This window comes from Argiope bruennichi, chromosome 5 (genome assembly GCF_947563725.1).
Source record: "Argiope bruennichi chromosome 5, qqArgBrue1.1, whole genome shotgun sequence".
NCBI classification, from domain to species: Eukaryota; Metazoa; Arthropoda; class Arachnida; order Araneae; family Araneidae; genus Argiope; species Argiope bruennichi.
In genome coordinates this window covers 128566288-128587745 of record NC_079155.1, presented here as the reverse complement: position 1 = coordinate 128587745, position 21458 = coordinate 128566288, and the positions used below count along the sequence as shown (strand labels likewise).

At 33.0% G+C, this 21458-nt stretch overlaps 1 protein-coding gene across 2 annotated transcripts; it reads right to left on the bottom strand.

Annotated features, from left to right (window-relative positions):
• Positions 1-651: 651 nt before the first annotated feature.
• LOC129968600 (uncharacterized) lies at positions 652-20823 on the bottom strand. Of its 2 annotated transcripts, none has more exons than XM_056082662.1 (5): positions 20664-20823; positions 11897-11977; positions 9344-9478; positions 4025-4154; positions 652-893 (listed from the first exon to the last, which is right to left on the bottom strand). In XM_056082662.1, the coding sequence occupies exons 1-5, from the start codon at positions 20692-20694 to the stop codon at positions 677-679; spliced, it is 594 nt and encodes a 197-aa protein (XP_055938637.1). In that variant the 5' UTR covers positions 20695-20823; the 3' UTR covers positions 652-676. The 2 variants fall into 2 exon arrangements, with proteins under 2 accessions (XP_055938637.1, XP_055938636.1); XM_056082661.1 differs by having other exon boundaries at positions 11897-11992; positions 20664-20808.
• Positions 20824-21458: the final 635 nt, after the last annotated feature.

Here is a 21458-nt window from a genome sequence, read left to right as displayed (position 1 = left end):
ATTTTTTTTTTTTTTTTTTTTTTTTTTTTTTGCAGAAAATAAAATCTTGCGTTCTTATGTCTTCTTCCAAACTGTTGACTAGTTTAATAACATTTTGTCCAATAATTTTCCTTTTATGTCCATTTCAAAATGTTTCCAAATAAAATTTCATTATAAAGTTCATTATGAATAAATTTAATTTTATTATATTCATTTACTGTATTGTAAATTTTCCTCGTAAATTATTACAAAAATTATTTTGGAAATGTTTGTTTATTTTAATTTTAAAGAATCTTTAAAAAAATTTTTCAATCGAAGCTTTACAAATATAAATATACAAGATTAACCAACAAAAGAAATAATTGAAAAAAAAAATTATTTTTCATAAGTTGGATTTCTATTTGAAGTTGATTAAAATTAAAAACTACTTGATTAAATATTTTTTATTGAAAATTTAATATTATCATATCAAAAGTTAATTATTAATTTTGTTAATTAATTATTAAATTATTAAAAATGGATTTTAGAAGGGCTGGAGTACTGCATGATAGAGAAACGTATATTGCGTCGCTTTTAAAGCGCTAGAAACGTGAACTCTAGCATTTTCAAATCAAACCAAAGTGTGCAAGCATTCTTCGTGGATGCACTTTGTAGAGAAAATATGGAGCCCAGTTTCATGCTTCCACATTTATTTTATTCAGATATGATAAAAGGAGAGAACTGTGATCGAAAAGATGCTAAGCAAGCCTAAATTGTCAGACGCCTTGTCATTCTCGTCTGCGGGGAGTATCACTTCCTTGCAGAGACCTTGGCCCAACCTCATCAGGGGATCCAACAAGTAGGTGAAGGTGGAAAGGTCGCCGCAGTTCTTTTTCACGTTTTTCACGACACATTTGGAGTAAACATTCAAATTCCTGAAAAAGAAAAAGAAAAAGAAGAATGCCATTACTGAGATTATGCCACGTGCGTTCGAAAACATACTCACACGTTTTTTTAAAATATTGAATTACTTTCATAATGAGTTGTTAAGTATCGAATTAAATACTGGATTTAACAAGTTTATATACCTTTACGACTCACTTTGATCGATTCCAAATGAGTCTGCAGTAAACGATTATTTGCAGGATCAAAATATTATCTTCCAAGCTCATTCATTTGATGCAGAAGTGTTTAATAAAAACACACCCTCCTAGATTTTGTCATTTTTTATGCTCGCAATTTTATAAATATCAAAATTTACAGAGTTTACAAACAGATCATATTTATTTAAACATTTTGACTTATTCCCTAAGCAATAATATAAGTAAAATAAGCTTCCAAATCGGCACAAAATTTATAACGAAATAAACAGCATTCATACAAAAAAGTTAATATTTGTTAAAAAAATTTTAATGCGTTTGAAGAATGATAGATTTACAAAAAATCAAAATTTGAGAAATGCGAAAATGAAGTTTAATTTTTTTAAAAATATACTTACTTTGAGAAAAAAATGAGAAATTTATTTTCAACATTTCCATAATTTTGAACTTCATTTCTTGTTTTCCGTCTGCTTAATTCATTTTCTTTTTTTAATTCTGCTTTTGGGAAGAAAAAATTCTGCTTTGGGAAGTTTTACCCTAATAGGTTTTTTTAATGTCAGTCGATGAATATCTTTTCCGCCAATTTACCTGAAGATTCTCAACTGGAGAGATTTATGTTGCACTAAATATCATCTACATTATGTCTTTATTATCAAAAATCACAACATTAAAAGTAAACGCCAGTCACTGAATATTTGCACCGATGCTAAAAAATGTACATCGCGAATCGTATCGAAATTATTCTAACATGATCTTGCATACAAAAAATGATATGAAACAAAATAAAAATAAATTTTTTCTAATTGTCGTATTATTTATAATTTCAGTTGTTAAGTTGAATTTAAATTTCCCTTCTAATCATTGCAGAAGTAAAATAATAACATAAAAGAATCAGTTTCAGATGCGAAAATAAATAAACAAAAAAAAATGGATTGTATTTTGGTTGAAGTTGGGTTTCAGACGTGAGTGAATTCATTAAGTTTCTTATAACATGATTCCAGCTTTTACGTTAAATCTTTAACCATATTTTTTAATTCCTTTTTTTTTAATTTTGTGTTTGAATTTCCTTAAGATTCGTTTTCAATTTGCATTATTGTTGTTGAATTCTTCGCCTCCAGTTCAAATACATTTATTTAGTTCACATTAAAGGAACTACAAGATTACATTTTATATTTTACATTCACGGCATTGCCTTTGATATGTTGGATTCTAAAGAAATTACATTCCTTCATCCGTTCTCTCATCTATTTTTGTAAGCTCTTCGATCTTAAATTCAATAAAATTTTTCTGTTGTCGATTAAATATAATGACAATCAAAAATTCGAATGAATATTGTTCTTTGCAATGCGAAAATTTTGTATAATGGACTTCAGCAAATATATATATATTTTTAAGTTGATAAAAGTTTTTTGTAAAGTCGGCATTTTTACTATATTATCCTCTTGGAAAGTGACACCATCGCAAATTTGATGCTAAATCCATATACCAAATTTCATCCGTCTAGTTCAAAACAGTTTTGAGTTATCGTTTTCACAAGCAGACGAATAGATAGATATAATTCCAAAAAATTTTCGTATTCAGGATGATTTTTTCAGATTATAATAATTTCATTTTGTATATTTCGTATAAGAGAAAATAAACAATGTCGAATGAAATTTTAAAGGGCTTCAAAAGACAAGGTCAAATATAATTTCTAAGAAATTTACATCAATTTGTCTTAAAAAAGTGGTGAAATCTTAAAGTTGGACAATTTAGTTTTTGAAGCTTCATAATATAAATAGAACATATTTAAATTTTTGAGTCAGTCTCAGAGAGAGTGCACAAAGGAGTTTGAAAACAAAAAGAAATAATCTCCCGAATGATAATTTGCTCCTCTCTGAAATGTTTAGTTTTTCTTGGAGAACCATTCATTGTTTCCCTGCGTACCTCATGTGAAAGTAAAGGTATTAGCAATGTTTTGCGTATTAGCGAAAGGTATTAGCAATGTTTGTAGTAGATACTCAATGAAAATTTATATCCCTTGCATTTTCCTATATAGGCTGTGCAGAAGTTTCAACCGCAACGCTTCTCAGCTGGGAGGACGCCGAATGAATATCCCCCCCCCCCTGTCACTGCCTCAGCCGATCACAATGAAAATCATCAAGAAAATAATTGATTAGAAATCAATGAAAAGTAAGTATTTCAAAAATTCTTGTTAAATGCAGAAATAGTCAAAAATATTGAAAATGGTTCCAAAATTAGAATGTCGGATGAAGAATTTTAGTTTCAATTCTTAAAATATTTCCAGCAAAATAGATACTTTAAAAATAAACTAATTTGTCTGCTCCTCCCACCCCACATATACCAGGGGGGCGGAAAACTCTGTGTGCCCAAAAGCTTAAAGACATTCAGTCAAATGTTTCCAGTTCACGCATTTAATAGATCAGTACTGTTAAATGACAACTCCGAAAAGTTCTTTTAAGCAAAAATCAGGATTATAACAATCAAAAGGCCAACAATAAAATGTTTTTGTGTATTTTCATCTCATTTGACTCGTTTCATGTTTCTGAATATTAAATTTTGTAATCGTGTCTTTATTCTCATTTCCTGATCGTCAAATTTTCTACACTAGTGTAGATTATCCATACTGGTGGTGAATTTCATAAATCTAATCGATTCATTGTATCGCTGTGAATTATAAATTAAATTTTAAAAAGTAAAAAATTAAACTAAAAAATTCTGCTACCTCGCGCACTAATAAACGTAGGTTTTAGAAACGGTTTTTGTTACATTTTTTAGTCGAAAGTCATAGACTAGGGAAAACAAACTGCTAAGCGACAACCGCATGCGCATTGTCTCTCAAAACAGTATTTTGTTAATGTCATTTTATTTTGTTTTGTTAATGTTCATTATTGTCATGTGATTGTGATATCACATGAATCAACTCTTTATTTTACCGCGCATGAGCATTACGTGGCACACCTTACCTACAGCCCTCCTTGTTCATTTTGATGAAGTCCTGCGATGTCTCGATGTAGCTGCTCAAATTGTAGATGAGGTAGAAGCAGTTCTCGTTGTCCAGAGCTTCAGTATAGCATTCTTTCTGTCTGAGGAATCCTGGAAAACAGAACATCGAAAATTATTCCGTCGATTTGTAGTGTCCCGTTTCAAAGGGATGATTGTTCCGCAGCGGGGATCAATATTTTGAACCGCCGTCGGATGGCATCCAGTTACCAAATTTCTATATCATACCAGCAGAAGAATGTTATATTCTCGATGTAAGATTTAATACGTATCAGGCTTATATTCATGCCGTATCGTTGAGCTCTTGAGTTTCATTTTTAATGACTAATGGACTTAATTCTAAAACTAATTTCTTTCGATTTTTTTTAAAAATCTAGTAATGCTGTGTTATGTAAACGAATGTAATGTATATTATCTTTTTCGTGTCTTTTCCTTCGTATCTTGCTCCTACCTCAAGTGGACGGCTCATGAGTGCACTCGTATAATATTTTCATCTTCCCCGTATTATATCAGTCATCGTTTCAAACCCAATCAAGATTATTGAGTTACAGTGTTTACAACACAACATGGGTTAAGCACTGTAAAACCTTACTAGCAGAACTTTTGCGAGACCACGTTGTCTTGCTTTGCAACGAAGACATGCTTTGCCTGCCATCATCTTCATGCAGGATGGTGCCTCACGTTGCTTATTCTGTCAAGACGTTCCACCTCGGCACATTCACTGAGGATCGATTGGTAAACCGAAGATGCAAGATAAAGTAGCCGTCACGATTGCCATGCCTTACACCAGCGAACCTTTCGTAGAAGACAGCAGTTTTGAATAGGTATAGAAGGTACTCATTATGAGCCTGTTTTGAAAATACTTGAATAAATTAATTAATTAGTTGAATCTTTTTTAAAATTAAATAAGAATTAATAAATTCCTTTTCATGTTCTGATTCTGTCCTTTTATTAATTTATTATGATATGTTCGTTATCCCGGAAATATAAACCGGAACATACATTCAAACATTAATCTGAGGTTTGAAAAAGAGGTCTAAATAAATTTCCCTTTATATATCATATCGAATTTTACAGATAAAAGACCTTTAGCAGCCTTATAAGTGTGTGTACAAGAAGCATTCTGCTAACTGACGTTTTTTCCATGCGGGGACTGTATAAAAGAGTAATTTTTGAAATTTTTTTATTTTATCAACCTCAAAAAAAAGTCGAATTGCATAGAATTGCCTGTCATATTTAATGAAACTTTGTTACTGGAGATTATATTTAGCTGCGATATTTAGAAATATGATTATCAATTCTATATTTTTTGACACACTCTTTATGCATCAATGCACATATAAAGACACACGCCTTTTCCTGCACATTTCAGAGATGAATCGGTAAAGTGACAGCAGAGGGGCGCAATTGGTGGCACGATTTCTGTTGAGGCGTTTCAGAATAAAATAGGCATATCGATTTCAGAACTGCTGTTATACCATGTTTTTTCTCGACTTGAATGTGATGACTTTCCGCGGGATCATAGGAAGCACTACTCCTTAACATAAAGCTTCTCCGACTGATTCCAGGTGAAGGATACTGAAGGAGATAAACAACAGGTGCCTGCTTCTTCTAGATTAATTCAATTACACCTCAGAAATGTTGAATGTCGCTCTAATGAAATGAAGCACATTCCGAAAAAGAATGTCAGTTTACATTTGATACTAGATTAGTAGTATTTTTTTTTTATTATTATTTATATATGAAATGAAATCTTTGCTTTCATCTGTCTTTGCTAATTTTCGTCGAAAGTGGTTCAACAATCCCATTTCGTTTTGTTATATATGTGGCAGTTTTACCATTCCAAGTATAAGGTTATTACCAAGTTATTATATTTGTCAGTCAAGCCTATTTAGCCTATTTTTAGTGAAATTCGGTGATCAAGAAAAATCATGGAATGAATCGTTACTTTTGTATAGAGAAAACATCAGGCTATCAAAAAGAAGGATAAAATAGGGTATCCCAGTTTACTATCAGCTATATTTCAGTGTCTCATTTTTCCGAAAGCCCAACACCAATTTTCAAAGAATAATCCTCTTTGGAAATACAGGAAGACTGGTGAAGATCGGAATTATGCCAACGACACAGTTGAATCGACGATGAAGGATTGGAGCAGCATGAATTGTATGATTTGGCACGAGATTTGGAACTATCCAAAAATGCTACAGAGCTCTTAACATCAAGACTGCAGGGGGGGGGGACTTTCTAAGGCACTAAAGTATCCTACTTTCGATAAAAGGAAAATGCGATTTTGCAATACTTTCGAAGTGATGATGCATCTGTGTATTGTAGTAACGCATATAGTTTAATGGAACAGATGGAAGTCTCAGACTATAACGCAATTTAATGGCGATTTTCAACGATAGCTCAAAACAGATTTTGAAGTGTACCCTGCTCCACAATGGAAATTTATTTGGTACAGTCCCAGTAAGTCCTAATAAGACATTCAATTTGTTTACGTGGAGAATATGAAGGTATAAAGAGAGTAACTGATTAGTTGCATTATTACATATATAAATACATCATCTGTGTTTATCTTAAAATGGCCTGCTTCTTCCTTAGCCAGCAGCACGGGTATACCAAGTACCCATTGTGGGATTGCAGTGCTCGCAAGAAGTACTGGGTGACGATGAACTGGCTGCCAAAATCTAATCTGAAACCTGGTAATCCAAACATTCTATATCAGCCATTTGTCGATAAAAAAAACATTTTATTTCCACCTCTGTCTGAAAAATTAGATTTCATGGATTTCATCAATTTGGTAAAGTTTCGCAAATTGAAGCAGACTGTTTCAAGTATCACATTTTGACATTTCATAGCCTATAATTTGAAAAGATAAAAAGTATGTTTGATTGCGCACAGATTCGGCAGCTATTTAAAGATGAGCATTTCATCGGAAGAATGATAGAAGATGAAAAGAATGTTCGGTTAGTATTAAAAAAATATTGCTAAATATTTTCGTGACGATACATGTACGCAGAATTACACCTAAGTTAACCAGCAACTCTTAGAGGGGTATTAAGTGCTTGGTTGGAACATGAGCATCAAATTGCATATTTTTACATAACTATTTTCTTGACTACCCGAAAAACCTTGATGCAGTCATTGATGAGGGTGAGCGATTCCACCAAGATTCGAAGGTCATGGAGACACGGTATCAAGGTAAATGGGATATATAAACATTTGATGACTAACTACTGTTGCAGCATCAAACGAGAATGTCCACAAATTATACATCCCCCTAGAAAATCAATAAGCGAGCATTTTTATCTTAATTTGTATGTTCACCATTTGGTAAAAAAACTTTACTATTTGTGTAAACACAATATAAAGTAAAATAACTATATATGGAGTCTTTGTATAAATAGAACTATTTTTTGTGAACAATATATTTGGTAAGTTTTCCTTCTATTTACTTTTAAATGTGCATTTTGTATAACTTTTGAGACAAAGAGTGGGCATCCTATAACTAAAAAAAGCTATAGCTAGCTATGTGTTAAACAAACACTGTGGTTATTTTTGTCTCCAGAGCCAAGCGCTGGTCAAAAACAAGTCACAGATCTAAGACAGCGAAATTGTTGTTGCCCTGTGTGATGCCTTTAACAATTCTCGTTAACTTTAAAAAAATGAACAAATAATAAATTAATTGAAATATTTAAAAAGCTTGTACAAAATAAAATTTTCGATACCTATACAGTACTACGTTTTTAAAAATACTTGTATACTTGTAAAACTACGTTGTAATTGCATGCACTAAGCATTAGAATTTCAAATTTTTCATCTTTACTAAAAATCATATTTTTTTTAGGCAAACTTAATAACATATTTCAAACAAAGGGTTTATTTGTTCGAAATTGTACTACTTCTCTGAAGTATCTTAAATATTTGATTTCTTTATAAAGTAGAAGCTGCGTCGACCAATCAAAGTGAGCAGCAATACACGTGAATGGCAAATTCAAATCATGATGAAAAAATGTTTGCTTATCATAGCTTTTGGTATTGAATAAAATCAGTCTTTTTGATATAAATGATTTCGTCTAAATTTTTTAATAAACCGTTCTAAATTTAGAAATAATTATGTATCTTCAAATTTTTTTATAAACACTATATTTCGGGTATCTCTGCGAAAAAAGTACATTGGACGAACAGGAGTGGGGTCATCTTTTAACCAGAGTTCTATCGAGAAGCCATTCCGATAAATGCTGCTTCTTTTGAAGGAAGATTCTGTTCGAATACCTGCACCAAGATTCGCTGCTCTGTCATTCAACGTTTACTGATTCTATTTTAACTTTGGATCAAAATTTATTTAATCAAAATTTTAAAATTAAAATATAAACAAGATGAAATATATATGAATTAGACGCTATCGATTTCATAATATTATATAAATATTTTGTTACTTTTAAAAAATTCAATAATAAATTTAAGAAATATTATATGTGTCAAAGAAACTAATCAAAGATAAAGCAACGGAAAGTTACTACCTGATATAATAGAGTATCAGATAAAATTATAAAGAATTTTTCCTTTCAACTAAAACGTTAAATACAAAATATTTACATATGTGTTATTATATTAATTACAATACTATATTATTGTATTTTTGTATGAAATGAATATATTGGAAAAAAAATAGAAAAAGCACTCTTTTTTTTATTATTCTATGTTAAAATTAATCGTACAGGCAATCAGAAAGGAGGGAAACCGACTTGGAAATCTTATTTTGAAAAGATATCGATTTGCAAAATTTTCAGATTTTAATCATACAGCAGGCTTTTTAAAAATTTTTTATCAGACATTACTGGTTGTTTATTGAAGCATATTTTCTCCAATTCCTAACTACAGTACCATTCATTCAGCAATAAATTTCTTTAACCCTACATCAAAATGGATCTTAATAGCGCTAACTAATTAATGGATTAAGAACATTATAGATAAAACTTTTAAGCTTATTGCATGCGTGTACAAAATATAATCAATGTGCGCACACATTTTCGGACATTCCAGAAAACCAGTGATAATTCAGATTGGCAGTGTCAGAAAAGTTTCATAGTGACCTAGATTCATTATTTCCCAATATAACCTCTATAAACTCAAAATAAACTGATTATTTTGTTCAGATTTTGAACATTAATAATTGCATTAAACCAAAATTATTTTTTTCTCTGCTTCTTTTTTTAAAGACGAGGCATTCCACAAAACCCCAAACTGAGTTTTCAGTGACTCCTGATATCGTCTCTTACGGGTGCGGAGGGGACTCGCTTCCGTGCACACTTCTTCCAAAGCTCGGATCACGTTTCGAGCTGGATCAGCGAATTCCATGGAACATTCAGTGGCCTTCTGTGCAGCGCATTCGTATACAGCCTTTAGTTGATCACCTGCAGAAAAATGCATCATGACACAATTATATAATATTATGAAACCCAGAAAATAAAAAGGCATTATGCATTGCATTGATCTTTTCGGGAAAAAAGAAAATTCCCTCTTTAGAGAGTTCTCATTAAGGATCCCTTGTGATGTCCAGAGTGAGAGTCCATCAAGAAAAACTCTGAAAAAATATCATGAACTATATATTTTCCTATTTCAATGCAACTTTATTAACAAGTTGATAAACTCGAAGTTGATAGGGATTTAAATACTTTCATGTGTAGTATTTTTAAACATAAAACTTTTTTTTTTGTATAAAATGTTCTAATTTATAAAACAGATACATCGTCTGCAATCTTTTTTAATTAAGAATATAATAAATTCAAACTGTCAATTTTTAAAAATCGCATAGATTTGATATACTAAAAAAGTTATTTTAGTATTATATATTATATTATATTAGTATTTATATTTTAGTAATATTAGTAGTTATTTAGTATTATTTAGTATTAATATTATCTAAATGGTTCTACACTATTACTACAGGGTCATTTTACCCTACTAGACAGACAAGAAAACACAGCCGAAGCATGCACAGCAACAACACTTGTAATAAGCAACAGTAGACAAGCAGAGAATCGGGACTAAAGTGCTTAGAAAGAAAATCCCTAAGGAGAGAGATTTCACTCAATCATTCCCATCCTGTCGAACGTTTGTTACTACTCTCCATCGGCTACTCACTGGGGCTTCATCTCAACTCAACCATACCTGGTAGAAAAATCACATGGATCCAAGGTATTACGCAAATGAAGATGGAACATCGTATCTGTTCACCAGAGAGTACTTCTATAAAAAGGATGTCTCTGCTGAATTATACGTTAAAGCTGCGGGTTATGGCAAAATTTGGTTGTAATGAGTTTGCGTGATGTTTTTAATTTACGGTAAATGTCTGTATAATGCTAAATCAGCTGCAAGGCTGCATCATCAATGTTTCCCTGGAGTCCCGTATCTTACACGGCTGAACATCGCAAAAATTGCATGGCGTTTGAGAAGACAGGCTACGTGACCAGCCGACCTTGAGTTCATGCACTTTGCATTGTAAGACGCAAAGGGCCACTTTAAGATGTGCTAGCATGCGTTCTCGCCATCCTCAAAGCAGCAGAAAAATGACCAGAGAAAAGTGTAGTTTCTCAAAAAGCCGCGACTGGATAATCCTGAATGAATCAGTTTTACCTCCATACTGATCTATACCTGTGCAAGGATTACTTCCAAGAAATGCTGAGAGACCTCACACAAGTAACGTTCTCAGCATCTCTTGGCGACCTTCTCCAATCATCTCTTGGAACGTTCACTTTCTGATGAATAACTTAAAGGTCCACTCAATATTCCTGATAAACATAATATGGGTGGATGAGACATGTTTTTCAATAAATGGAATGTTTAATAGACAGAAGGTTCATAACCTGGTCGCTGGAAAATCCGAGATATACTGTCGGGGAAAGAAACCTGTTTATAAGACTGTGTTCTGTGCCAATGGAGTGGCAGGGTAACCAAGTGTAACGAGTCAGCTAAAATTATGCCCCTGATTAAAAAGCTGATGCATCATTGCACAGCTTTGTTCTTAATTTCTTATAGTTCAATTGATAGTGAAACTAATTCACAAACTTAAGCATTAAATCAGAAGTTAATTGTCAAGAAGATGGCACATTGAGGAACAAAACTTAATGCGCTTAACGGTCCCATGAAACCGAACTATTTCTATTCAAAGGGATTTTAGACATTAGTATAAAAGCTGTTCTCTTGACATCAAGTACATAGATTACCCATCCATCTATGCACACTGAAGCTCTGAAGAGTTTTTCTTCCAGCCGAAAACTTTTATGCAGATGGAAGAGACCAATCACATCCTATGAGGCTCCACGCTCTCCTATTATAGCTCCTTTTCCTACTTTTTTCAGGGTGAACAATAAAAAAGTGCCACACTTCGAAACTTAGAATGGCAGATGTTACTAAGAAGACATTAAGCATTATGTGGCGAGAATAGCAAGTTAATATTCTCAAGATAAATAAGGTTCATTAAGTTTAGGTTTTGTTTTATCACGATTCTGATTGGAAACAACACTAGAACTATTTTAAGTTGGACATCGAAATTTTGAGCCCAAGTCAGATGATAAGGATGTTACTTGAGCTGACACGCCCCTTCTCCCAACTCCCGCCCCACAACAACGGTAGAAAGGGGGAACGCGCTGAAATGTAATAAGTTAATTTTCATAGTAATAAACACATGTCTAGTCATAAAAAGTTTTGTGTGATCCCCCTTTTTTTTTAAGGAAAAGATTTTGCGTTCTCCCTGTAGACGATCGATTTGTACTAGTTAAATGAATTTAAAATTAAGTTAAAAAATGAAACACGATTAGTGCCGTACTCACAGTCATCCACAGCGTTGAGTTGGCAATCTCTGAAGACGGATTTGAAGCATTCGACGTCACAAGAAACCGATCCCACGAGAACTGAAAAGAGAAGCACTTCATTTTTTATGTCAATTTGTTTCATTTTGAAAAGCCGAGACTAGCATAATATTTACTAATTAGCTCCAGTTACTTTCTCAGTGAAATGAATGTCAAACGCTTTGTTACATTTACCTCCGCTATTAAATTCCAACATTCGTGCAAATGCATATTTATATAATTGACTTTGCTTTTTTGTATTACCAATGTAATATAGAATGCCAAAAGTCAAATTAAAAGTATTAAAAGATCACTGTCAGAAAGATTTGCAAATTTTGAACTATTTCTTGATTGAATAGAAAATATGATAACGATAGAATCGAGCTTGAAAATTTTCAGTAGAACTGCATATATTATAGAAAAAAATTATCCATAATAATTTTTAAAAATTTCAACTCTAATTCAAAAATACCAAATAAAATTGTCAAAATAAATTAATGCTTTTTAAGAAATTAAAGCAAATTATACTTCGATCAAAAACAGATATACACTGCTCAAAACAATTAAAAGACATTGTAAGTCTTGTATAAAATGATGGTATAAGATTTATTATTATTTTTTTTTGCATAAAATGGAAGAAGAGAGTTACAAATGCAATTTTTTTTTTATTTTCAAACTTTGCAGTATGCAAATTTTGAGTTTGACTTCGAAGACAACGCTTTACCGGCAGCGAATTTGATTTGGCTTTCAACTTAATGTAAGACAAGGCTGAAAAGAGTGATTGACATTCAGTAAGCGCGTTGTTTCGATGAGTGCGATGTCTCAACGAAGTCATTTAACCGAATCAGAAGCTTAGAGAGTTGTTGGCCGGTTAGAGGGGGGGGGGAGGCAAACACAAGCCAAAGTAGCAAAAGCCATTTGAGTTTCACAAAGTGTGATTTCCATGGTCTGGAGCCGCTTTTTGGAGACTGGAAATGCAGACCGAAGATCAGGGCAAAGGCGTAGACGTTCAACAATGCCCAATGAAGACCGTTATTTAATGCTAACGGCCCGGAGATACCGAAATATGAATGCCACTCTTCTTCAACAACAAATTCGCTCGGCAACTGGTACCTCAGTTTCAGCACAAACTGTCCGAAACCGCCTTCACTTTGTAGATATGTATGCTCTCCGACCAATGGTGTGTGTCACGTTTACAGCAAGGCACCATCGCACCCACAGGAAGTGGGCAACTGAGCTTATGAATTGGAGGAGAAATGAATGGTGCAGTATTCTTTTCTCTCAAGAGTCTCGTTTTACTGCTCATCATGATAATAGGCGTATTTTCATCTGGGGGGGGGGGGGGCGTGACACCAGAAACAATCTTGCGTTCGTGCACGAAAGTGTAAGATTTCGCAGTGGGGGAGTGATGATCTATGCTGGCATCTCCATTGATGGGCACACCAATCTCCATATCATTCGAAATGGTGCTCTGACCGGTCGCCGATGTAGGGATAAGATCCTTATACCTATTGTAGTCCCTTACGCTGCAGCAATTGGAGATGATTTCATGTTAATGGACGACAGTTGCAAGCCACATCGTACTAACTTGGTGAATGATTTCCTTTTGGAGAAAAGAATCATACGAATGAATTGGCTAGCGTGTTCTCTGGACAAGAACCCAATCGAGCATGTTTGGGACACTCTAGGCAGACGAATTGTACCCGAATGCTCAGTAACACGCATTTTTTTTCAGCCAAACTAATGTCATTTTTATCTTATATAGACTACTACGTCTGTCGATAATGTATCAATCATTCAAACAATTCTCCATGATCAAGATTAATCCACAACCTCAATATCCTTTAATTGTTTTTAGCAGTGTATTTTAATAAAGTTTGTATTGTTAGCAGAGTTTACCATTATGTATGTGAAATTCATTTTAGACTATTAGAAAATTCGGGCAATTACTTTCATTTCTAAATTCGTACTGTTTCTCATACTTTATGTAAGATGCGAAATATACGGAGCAAACCTATTCTTTGTTGTTTTGAATTAATCACTTCACTCGGTCACTTCAGTTGCTTTCCATTAACTTCACTCATCACATCGGTTGTTTAATAGAAATCGCAAAATGTCTAAATATAATAATAGCAGAGTAGAGTGTATGTATATAAGTCTGTTCTTACTAAGTTGTCTGTGGTGATGGTTTAATTTAATTCAAAATCATATGCCAAGATTCATCGGCCCAGATTGGAATGCAACCGGGTTGCTCATCTGCTACGGAACAGATCAATTCACTGACTGTATGTGGGTAATCAGCCCTAAAAGTGAATTGCCACTTTCGCAAATTACCACTTTTGGAAGTATACTGTAGTGAATGCATATAGGTTCTTTTAAAAATATGTTCGTCATCAATAAATTTTCTTAAATAATCTCTATTCTTTGGACTCCATTTTTGGATAGTTTTGTCTGTTTTAGGGTAGAAAGACTATTTTTTGCTACACCAGGTACAGGCTGATGCTGATACTTGGTTATAACTGGTACTGATGTATTTCATACAACTGGCAGCAGGTTCTTTTCCCGTCGGAATGAAATCGTTGATTTTCGCACTTGTGCTGAGATTGGTAAAGGATAGTTATACGAATATGATTCCAAACCGGGATTTCATCTCTTCGGAACAGATATTTATGACTGCGGAGGGCAGCATATTTCTACAGTGATTGACAGATGAGCTTGAAGAGGAAAAGAAAGTCTTTGCTAATGCAGTTAGTATAGGAATAAACAGGAATTCTTAAGAAATATGTGCATTTTTACAGGGGTTGAACTATACATAATTTAAAAAAAAACATCACACATGTTAATAGATCACCTAGAAAGGACGACGAACAGGGCTATAGAGACTTAATACCTTGTACCTGATTAATGTAATATCACTAGTTTGAAAACGAATGAGGTCGAGAAGCTAATCAGTTGGGTCCAAAAACTGTTACCGAGTATCTGATGTTCTTAGTCAGTATTAAAGTATAACCGATACGAATCCAATTTCCAACACTCAATATAATTAAGAGATTATATGTATAAGATCTAGAGTGAGAGAGACACTCTTTGAATCAATTCGGAGATGACATCGAATGCTGAATCTTGACGAATGCAAGAAATCGCATGACACGGATATGCGAAATCGTTTCAGACATGCAGAAGAATTGGAGCCGCAATATAAGAAACTTTAAAAAGCTCATTTGGTTTATGCATTTTTTAAGAGACTGCCTAAAGAAACTTGCGAATAATTTTGTATACAAACAGGTTTAGAGACAAAAAGAGGGTGTTGTAATCATAAAAATAACCCAAACCGTTTCGGATCACTTCAAGTCCTAAAAATTATATCTGTATATATGTGAACACAATCTCTCGCGAAGAGCTAAAGGTACGAAATTTGGAACGTGAATCTTGAACAAAGATTATAAAATTTGTACAAATGTAATTTTGGACGAAACTTTTCAACGGTACGTTTGCCTGTCAAAATACATTGAATGAATGTGAAACGATAACTCAAACACAACATGCTAGGTAAATGAGAATCTGTATGTCTTTTTGATATCAAAACTGTAAAATCGTTTAAACTTTCGGATAATTCGGTCAATAGAAAAATGATCTCCTCTGTGGTTTAATCGAAGCGTGCCCTGAAAGACAGTCTGGAGTCTTTCTTCACTTTTGTGATTTATGTTTTTTTAATGTAAAGGCACAAGATGTTATGATTTGAAATCAATACTAAGTTCCTGTGATTGGAATTATCTGGAATGCCTTCAAAAATAAAGCAGAATTATGAGGAAATTCTTGTAAGGTAATGGTTAGCGAGAATGTTCTCTCTACAATGTGTGAATACACAAAGTAGCACCATCCTTTCGTTTCTCTGTGTCAGAATCGATATACTACTTCGAATGCAATTCGTAGAGAAGGAAACAGCAGAGTCTCGAAGGCTATATATCTATTTAGATTTTTTTTAAAAAGAAAGCATTCTTTCAAGAAAGTTTATATTGACACCAGGATATGAAATCATTATATCGCAGAAAATGAACTGCCAAAGGATCATTAAAAAAATCTCTAAACATTCACCCCCCCCCCCCCAATGAATTCTTCTCTGAAGGTCTAATTAATTTTATCATCAAACAAGCTATGTCAATGAAATAATAAATTTAAAAAATAATCATTGCGGTTAAAACTTTCATCTTCAAAATATTCTTCCAGACAAATTTCAGATGTTATCTGCGAATTAAAGTCTGGGATCTTCCCAATCCCGTTTTTCGAACAAATGCCTCCTCAACCAATCAAAAATTATTCATCACTGCCTCCAACCTGCAGCTTCTGCAAGGAAATCAAAACCGAACAATACGTCTTGTTTGGGCCAACAAAGGGCCAACTTCCAGCAAAATTAAGGATTGTCCTTTCAGGGAATATTGGACCAATTAAAGTCACCAAGCAAGAAAGGCCAAAATATTCTCTTAGTTTTTAAACAATATTTCCTAAGCATGCTGAATAACAGTTCCAAAGTCGTCATATACATTCTGATCCCTTTTTTTCCATAATTAGAGACAAAGCAGCTCAATGTGAGCCTAAATAGTACCATAACTAAGGCCGTTGTGGTCAATGCCGACATGAGGGGTTGCGATGGGTGCAGATTCGCAAAGCTCTACACAAATCAAGTGACTGATTTTTTGGGGGAGGAGGGGGTTAATGTCTTCGGCTTTTTTTAATCGGAATACACATATATTTGAATAATATCGAGGATATTTCACATCCGCCATTTGAATACAAGTTTGGATATAAAACCTCTCAGCACACTTACAGATGGCTAATTAAGGTCAAATTCACAGTTATGATCTTAATCGAAAGAATCATTATTTGTTTTCAGGAAAGATTCTGAATTTGTCTCGTATAAGAGTTTGTTGAATATAATTCGTATTATTTGAAAACTGATTGAAAACAATCTTCACGTTGCAAAATGCGACTTTTAAAACAGTATTGATTCCGTCGATTTACTTAATAAAATCACAATTTATCTTTAATCTTTTGCTTTCCAGAATCACAATAATACAAACATTACAATATTTGTTTAAAGATAATTATCTGGAAAACCAAGCTCCAATCGGCAGATTTTTTTTATATATATATAAAATCATGTTTTTTGCGGGAAAGTATTTAGATATGAATCACGTACTGATTACATAAGAATGTTTTTCAATCTTACCCACTTATGAACTGGTCACTTAATTAAAAAAAAAAATCATGTATACACTTAGTTTAACATGTTATTCGAAACAATCTGCTATATTATAGTACTCATTTTAAAGTTTATCTATCATTACTTATATCTTTGAACTTGCATTCAGTTTTACCATGGTGAAGTCGGGTCCGAGATGGCGCTATATGACATTGTCAGCATGAGAGTAGACAGTAAAAGGCTATAATAGTTAATTATTAAAAATGTTTGTGTGTGTGTGTGTGTGTGTGTGTGTGTGTGTGTGTGTGTGTGTGTGTGTGTGTGTGTGTGTGTGTGTGTGTGTGTGTGTGTGTGTGTGTAAAATCGCATTTTTTTTTCTGGAACGACATCTGTATGGATAAAAAAATATTAAATATAAATAGATAAGTAAAAAAATAAAGGAAAAAACGCGACTCGAACTGAGGACCCGTAACACACGCGTCATTTATGTTGTTTTTGGCCACTATGCTTCATTGCCCACACTTCGGAGCGAAAGTTGAATACACTTATTCCAATAATTAATCATAAGAAAATTGTGTGTGTGTGTGTGTAAAATCCCGTTTTATCAGGAAAGACACGTATATATGTACAAGAATATATATATATATATATATATATATCTAAGAAAATAAAATAATACGTCGATATTATAACTTCATTACTTTCTTGTATACTTAGTATAGAGAAAATACAGTAATCGTCAAAAAATACGAACTCGAGATTTTGACGAATCCCCAAGTTTCAGACCACCATAAGTTAAAAAAAAACTATTTTTAGAAAATGTCCGTCTATCTGCCTGTAGCAAGGAAAATTCAAAAACACTTTGAGTTAGACGGTTGAAATTTAATATAGAGTCCTCACACCAAATTTGCGAATTTCTATCAAATGTTGAGAAAAATAAATTCAGGGGAACTCCATCTGTCCGTCTCTTTGAATATCAGTTAACACGATAGTTACAAAACGAAGAGATAGATGAAATTCAGTACACAGATTTAACATTTATAGAGTATATATATCTGTCAAATTTTAGGCCAATTCCAATAGTGGACATACTGGAGATCGGTCTGGACTTTCAGAAACATGTAAACGCAATAATTCAAAACACAGTGACTTAAATATATCAAATTTGGTTTGAAATTTTGTCACTACAAGTGCAGTTCTGAATCAAATTTTTGTTTCATTCTGTTGAGAAAAACATGTGTACAATTTAAATTCAATTTTTGGATTCTATTAACGCATACCAGGGATTAATCGCCAAATATGTCACGACAAATTCAGCAAAAATGCTGGTTTCACGCCAAAAGTTAATATTTCATGACTATTGTACCCCAGTGCCACGAAAGGCGTTCTCTGGAATGACAAATTTATTAGGGTGAATCCGAGAAAGTTTAAGGGAGACCACTCCCACTGGTTCACATACCGAATCATATTTTATGTGTATAAAGCAATTACTTCCTAATTTGCTTTTATTAAATTAAATACTCTTTTTTATGTCAGAAACATTAACTTTATAAAAATAATTTAGTTATTCACAATTTTCATGCATTCTTTATGTTCTCATTGTACTATTTTGTGCAACGTTATGAATAACGAAGTGCAATAAATTATTATTTTGTCTTAAGAAATTTTTTTCAAGGCCTCACAAATCAGTTTTGCGGCTGACCTCGCGTTTGGGAGAACCAGCACTACCTCAAGTTGGAATGTCTCCCCACCACTGGATTTAGAGGTTACGGTGCATTTTATGATTCGTAGCATGTTGAACAACACCGTGCATGGATTTTGGATGACTAATTCCCGATCAATTGAAATCAAAAGTCGGTGCATATCAACGAAATCTTCTCTTCAACTTTCTGATATGGCAATTTCGTGCTTCATAAAAAGAACCGAGTACACAGATTTTTTTTTTTCCGATTGGAACCAAAATTTGAAATAATTCTGCAGTAATTTGTAATTTAGCAATATGCAAATTTATCTAAAAGTCTACGATTTTTTTAACTATCCCGCTCATGCACGGCTAACTCGAATAAACACACGACGCAAAATTTTATACTATTCTGGTGATAAAATCACTTCTATATTTTGCTTATCCATCAAGTTCGTAAGTTATTGCGACTACATTCGCACAGCCAGATTTATCGCTGACGGAATTCACCTAAAATATATTATTTTAGACAAATTCTGAACACAGTTTCTTTCATCTTGCTTTTCTGGTGTGGTGTAGAAGTTTGGAAAGGGAGGTGCTAGCTCAGGTGTTGTTCTCTTCATCTGGTCGCGATTCAAAGTTACGAAGTTCGTCCCAAAATAGCAATAGGGTTGCTTTAAATGGGACTTTAATGTAACTAAATTAAACCAAACAAACTAAACTTCATCTTGCTCTTTGCATTTGTGAATTATTACGTTCATAAGCAAGAGATTATTTTTTTTTTCTTTCAAAATTACGGACGTTTAAAACGCGAAACATCATTAAACTTTGGAGGTGGAATTTTTTTTCGCGTTCGCAGTGCATTCTTTGTGCATACTTCTTGTGACAGAAAATAAAAACTTATATTCGTTTAGCGGAATATTTCTGGGTGAATCAAGCCTTGGGGCAATACATAAAATTTATTTAATAGGTCTGAGACTGCTGTTTAAATCGCGACATTTTTTTCTTAAAAATAATGAAACAATAAATGGATTGGCAATCCAGACTGATTATTTTTTAAAAGAAAAGAATTATAAACTTTTATTAATCGAAGATTGTCAATGCCATATTACATTCTAGATGGACATCGGATATCATTCTACAGTGACACAAGACGGAAGTGGAAGTTGATGCAGATTTAAAATACAGTCTTAGCAGAGTATTAATGGAAATCGAAATGAAAGTTACCTTTCCTTGATCGTGCGCACTTACACACTATCGCAGATTCATCGCATCGTGAAGAAGATCGATTATGCATTTTGACTACAATGCATGACCTCATAGTTAAATTTTATTTTTTCCTGCCACCCAAACAGTCGACACGTTCCATCCAAAGCTGCCCCCACCACATCTACCGTTCCAGTGATAAAACCCTACTCCAAATTTTATCCACAAAGCTTGTGTGTGTATCAGCGATCACTTTCACACGCACTTCCGGACTAAGTCCAGAATTCCATAGAAATCTATAATTTCTCTTCAGTCTATTCATACTATTTTAACGGGTTATTTTTTCATTTTAATTTGTTGCACTTTAGAATTATCATCATAGGCATACATGGTTTTAAACATAGGATTTTCGGATACTTTTTTTCTTCGGTCGTAACTCTTTGCACAAGAGAAAATAAAGGAAAAACAATTAAGAAACGAAATAAGTTACAGAATTTCGTGTTTTAAGACATCAGAACTAATCATCTTAAGTCACACTTTAATTTACACGCAGCAAAATCTAACCTTAAGTAAACAACCGATGAATCCATAGAGTAGCATTTAGTTGATTTTTTTTTTTTCAATACCCGAAATATTAAACAGAAAAAGAAATCAGAAAATACCTCCGGCGGCAAGCAAGAATAAAAGCTGCATGTTCTTTCAGCAAAATTCTACTCAAAGCAGTTCATTCAGCAAAAATCTCACTCTTCGTCTGAGTGAGTAAAAGAGATCTGTTGATATTTTCACTGTGATCTTTCACTGGCTTTATCTGTGTTTACAAGGGAATCGGACAGCTGTTGAATATCAAAATTATCATCGTCTATAAAATTCGTGCCTTGGGTGATAATGCAAAAACAAGATAATAGAAGATAATACCAGAAATCCTATTCTTTTGATTATAAAAATAGCACTAAATTTTCGCAACGTAAGTAAAAAAAGATGTTGTTTAATTCAAAATTTATATATACCCATGTGGATACTCATATATATATATATATATATATAGTATATATACCCATGTGGATACTCATATATATATATATATATAGTATATATACCCATGTGGATACTCATATATATATATATAGTATATATGCCCATTTGGATCATCATAATATGTGTAAATGAAAGAAGTAACAATAAAAGTTCATTAGTAATAAAGTAGAATAATAAAGTTATTAGTAATAAAGTAGAATAATAAAGTAATTAGTAATAAAGTAATAAAGTAATTCATTAATTAATTTTAATAATTTAATCATTTATCATTTTTGAAATCTTGCACACTTGTCTGCTCTCAATCAAAGCAATCTAGTTTAACATTTTCAGAAAATTATCATATGATATTTAATTAAATTATTCCTTATAAATGGTGCTACTTGGTGAGGAGTTTGAGAGAGAAGAAATTATTTCCAGACTCC

What these genes read in the sequence shown, in the direction of transcription:
- LOC129968600 (XM_056082661.1), bottom strand. Translation starts at nt 20,694, where the DNA reads ATGCAGCTTTTATTCTTGCTTGCCGCCGGAG. An exon ending in ATTCTTGCTTGCCGCCGGAG is followed by an intron (nt 11,993 to 20,663) that starts GTATTTTCTGAT and finishes TAAAAAATGAAG; the next exon opens with TGCTTCTCTTTTCAGTTCTC. An exon ending in ACTCAACGCTGTGGATGACT is followed by an intron (nt 9,479 to 11,896) that starts GTGAGTACGGCA and finishes ATTTTTCTGCAG; the next exon opens with GTGATCAACTAAAGGCTGTA.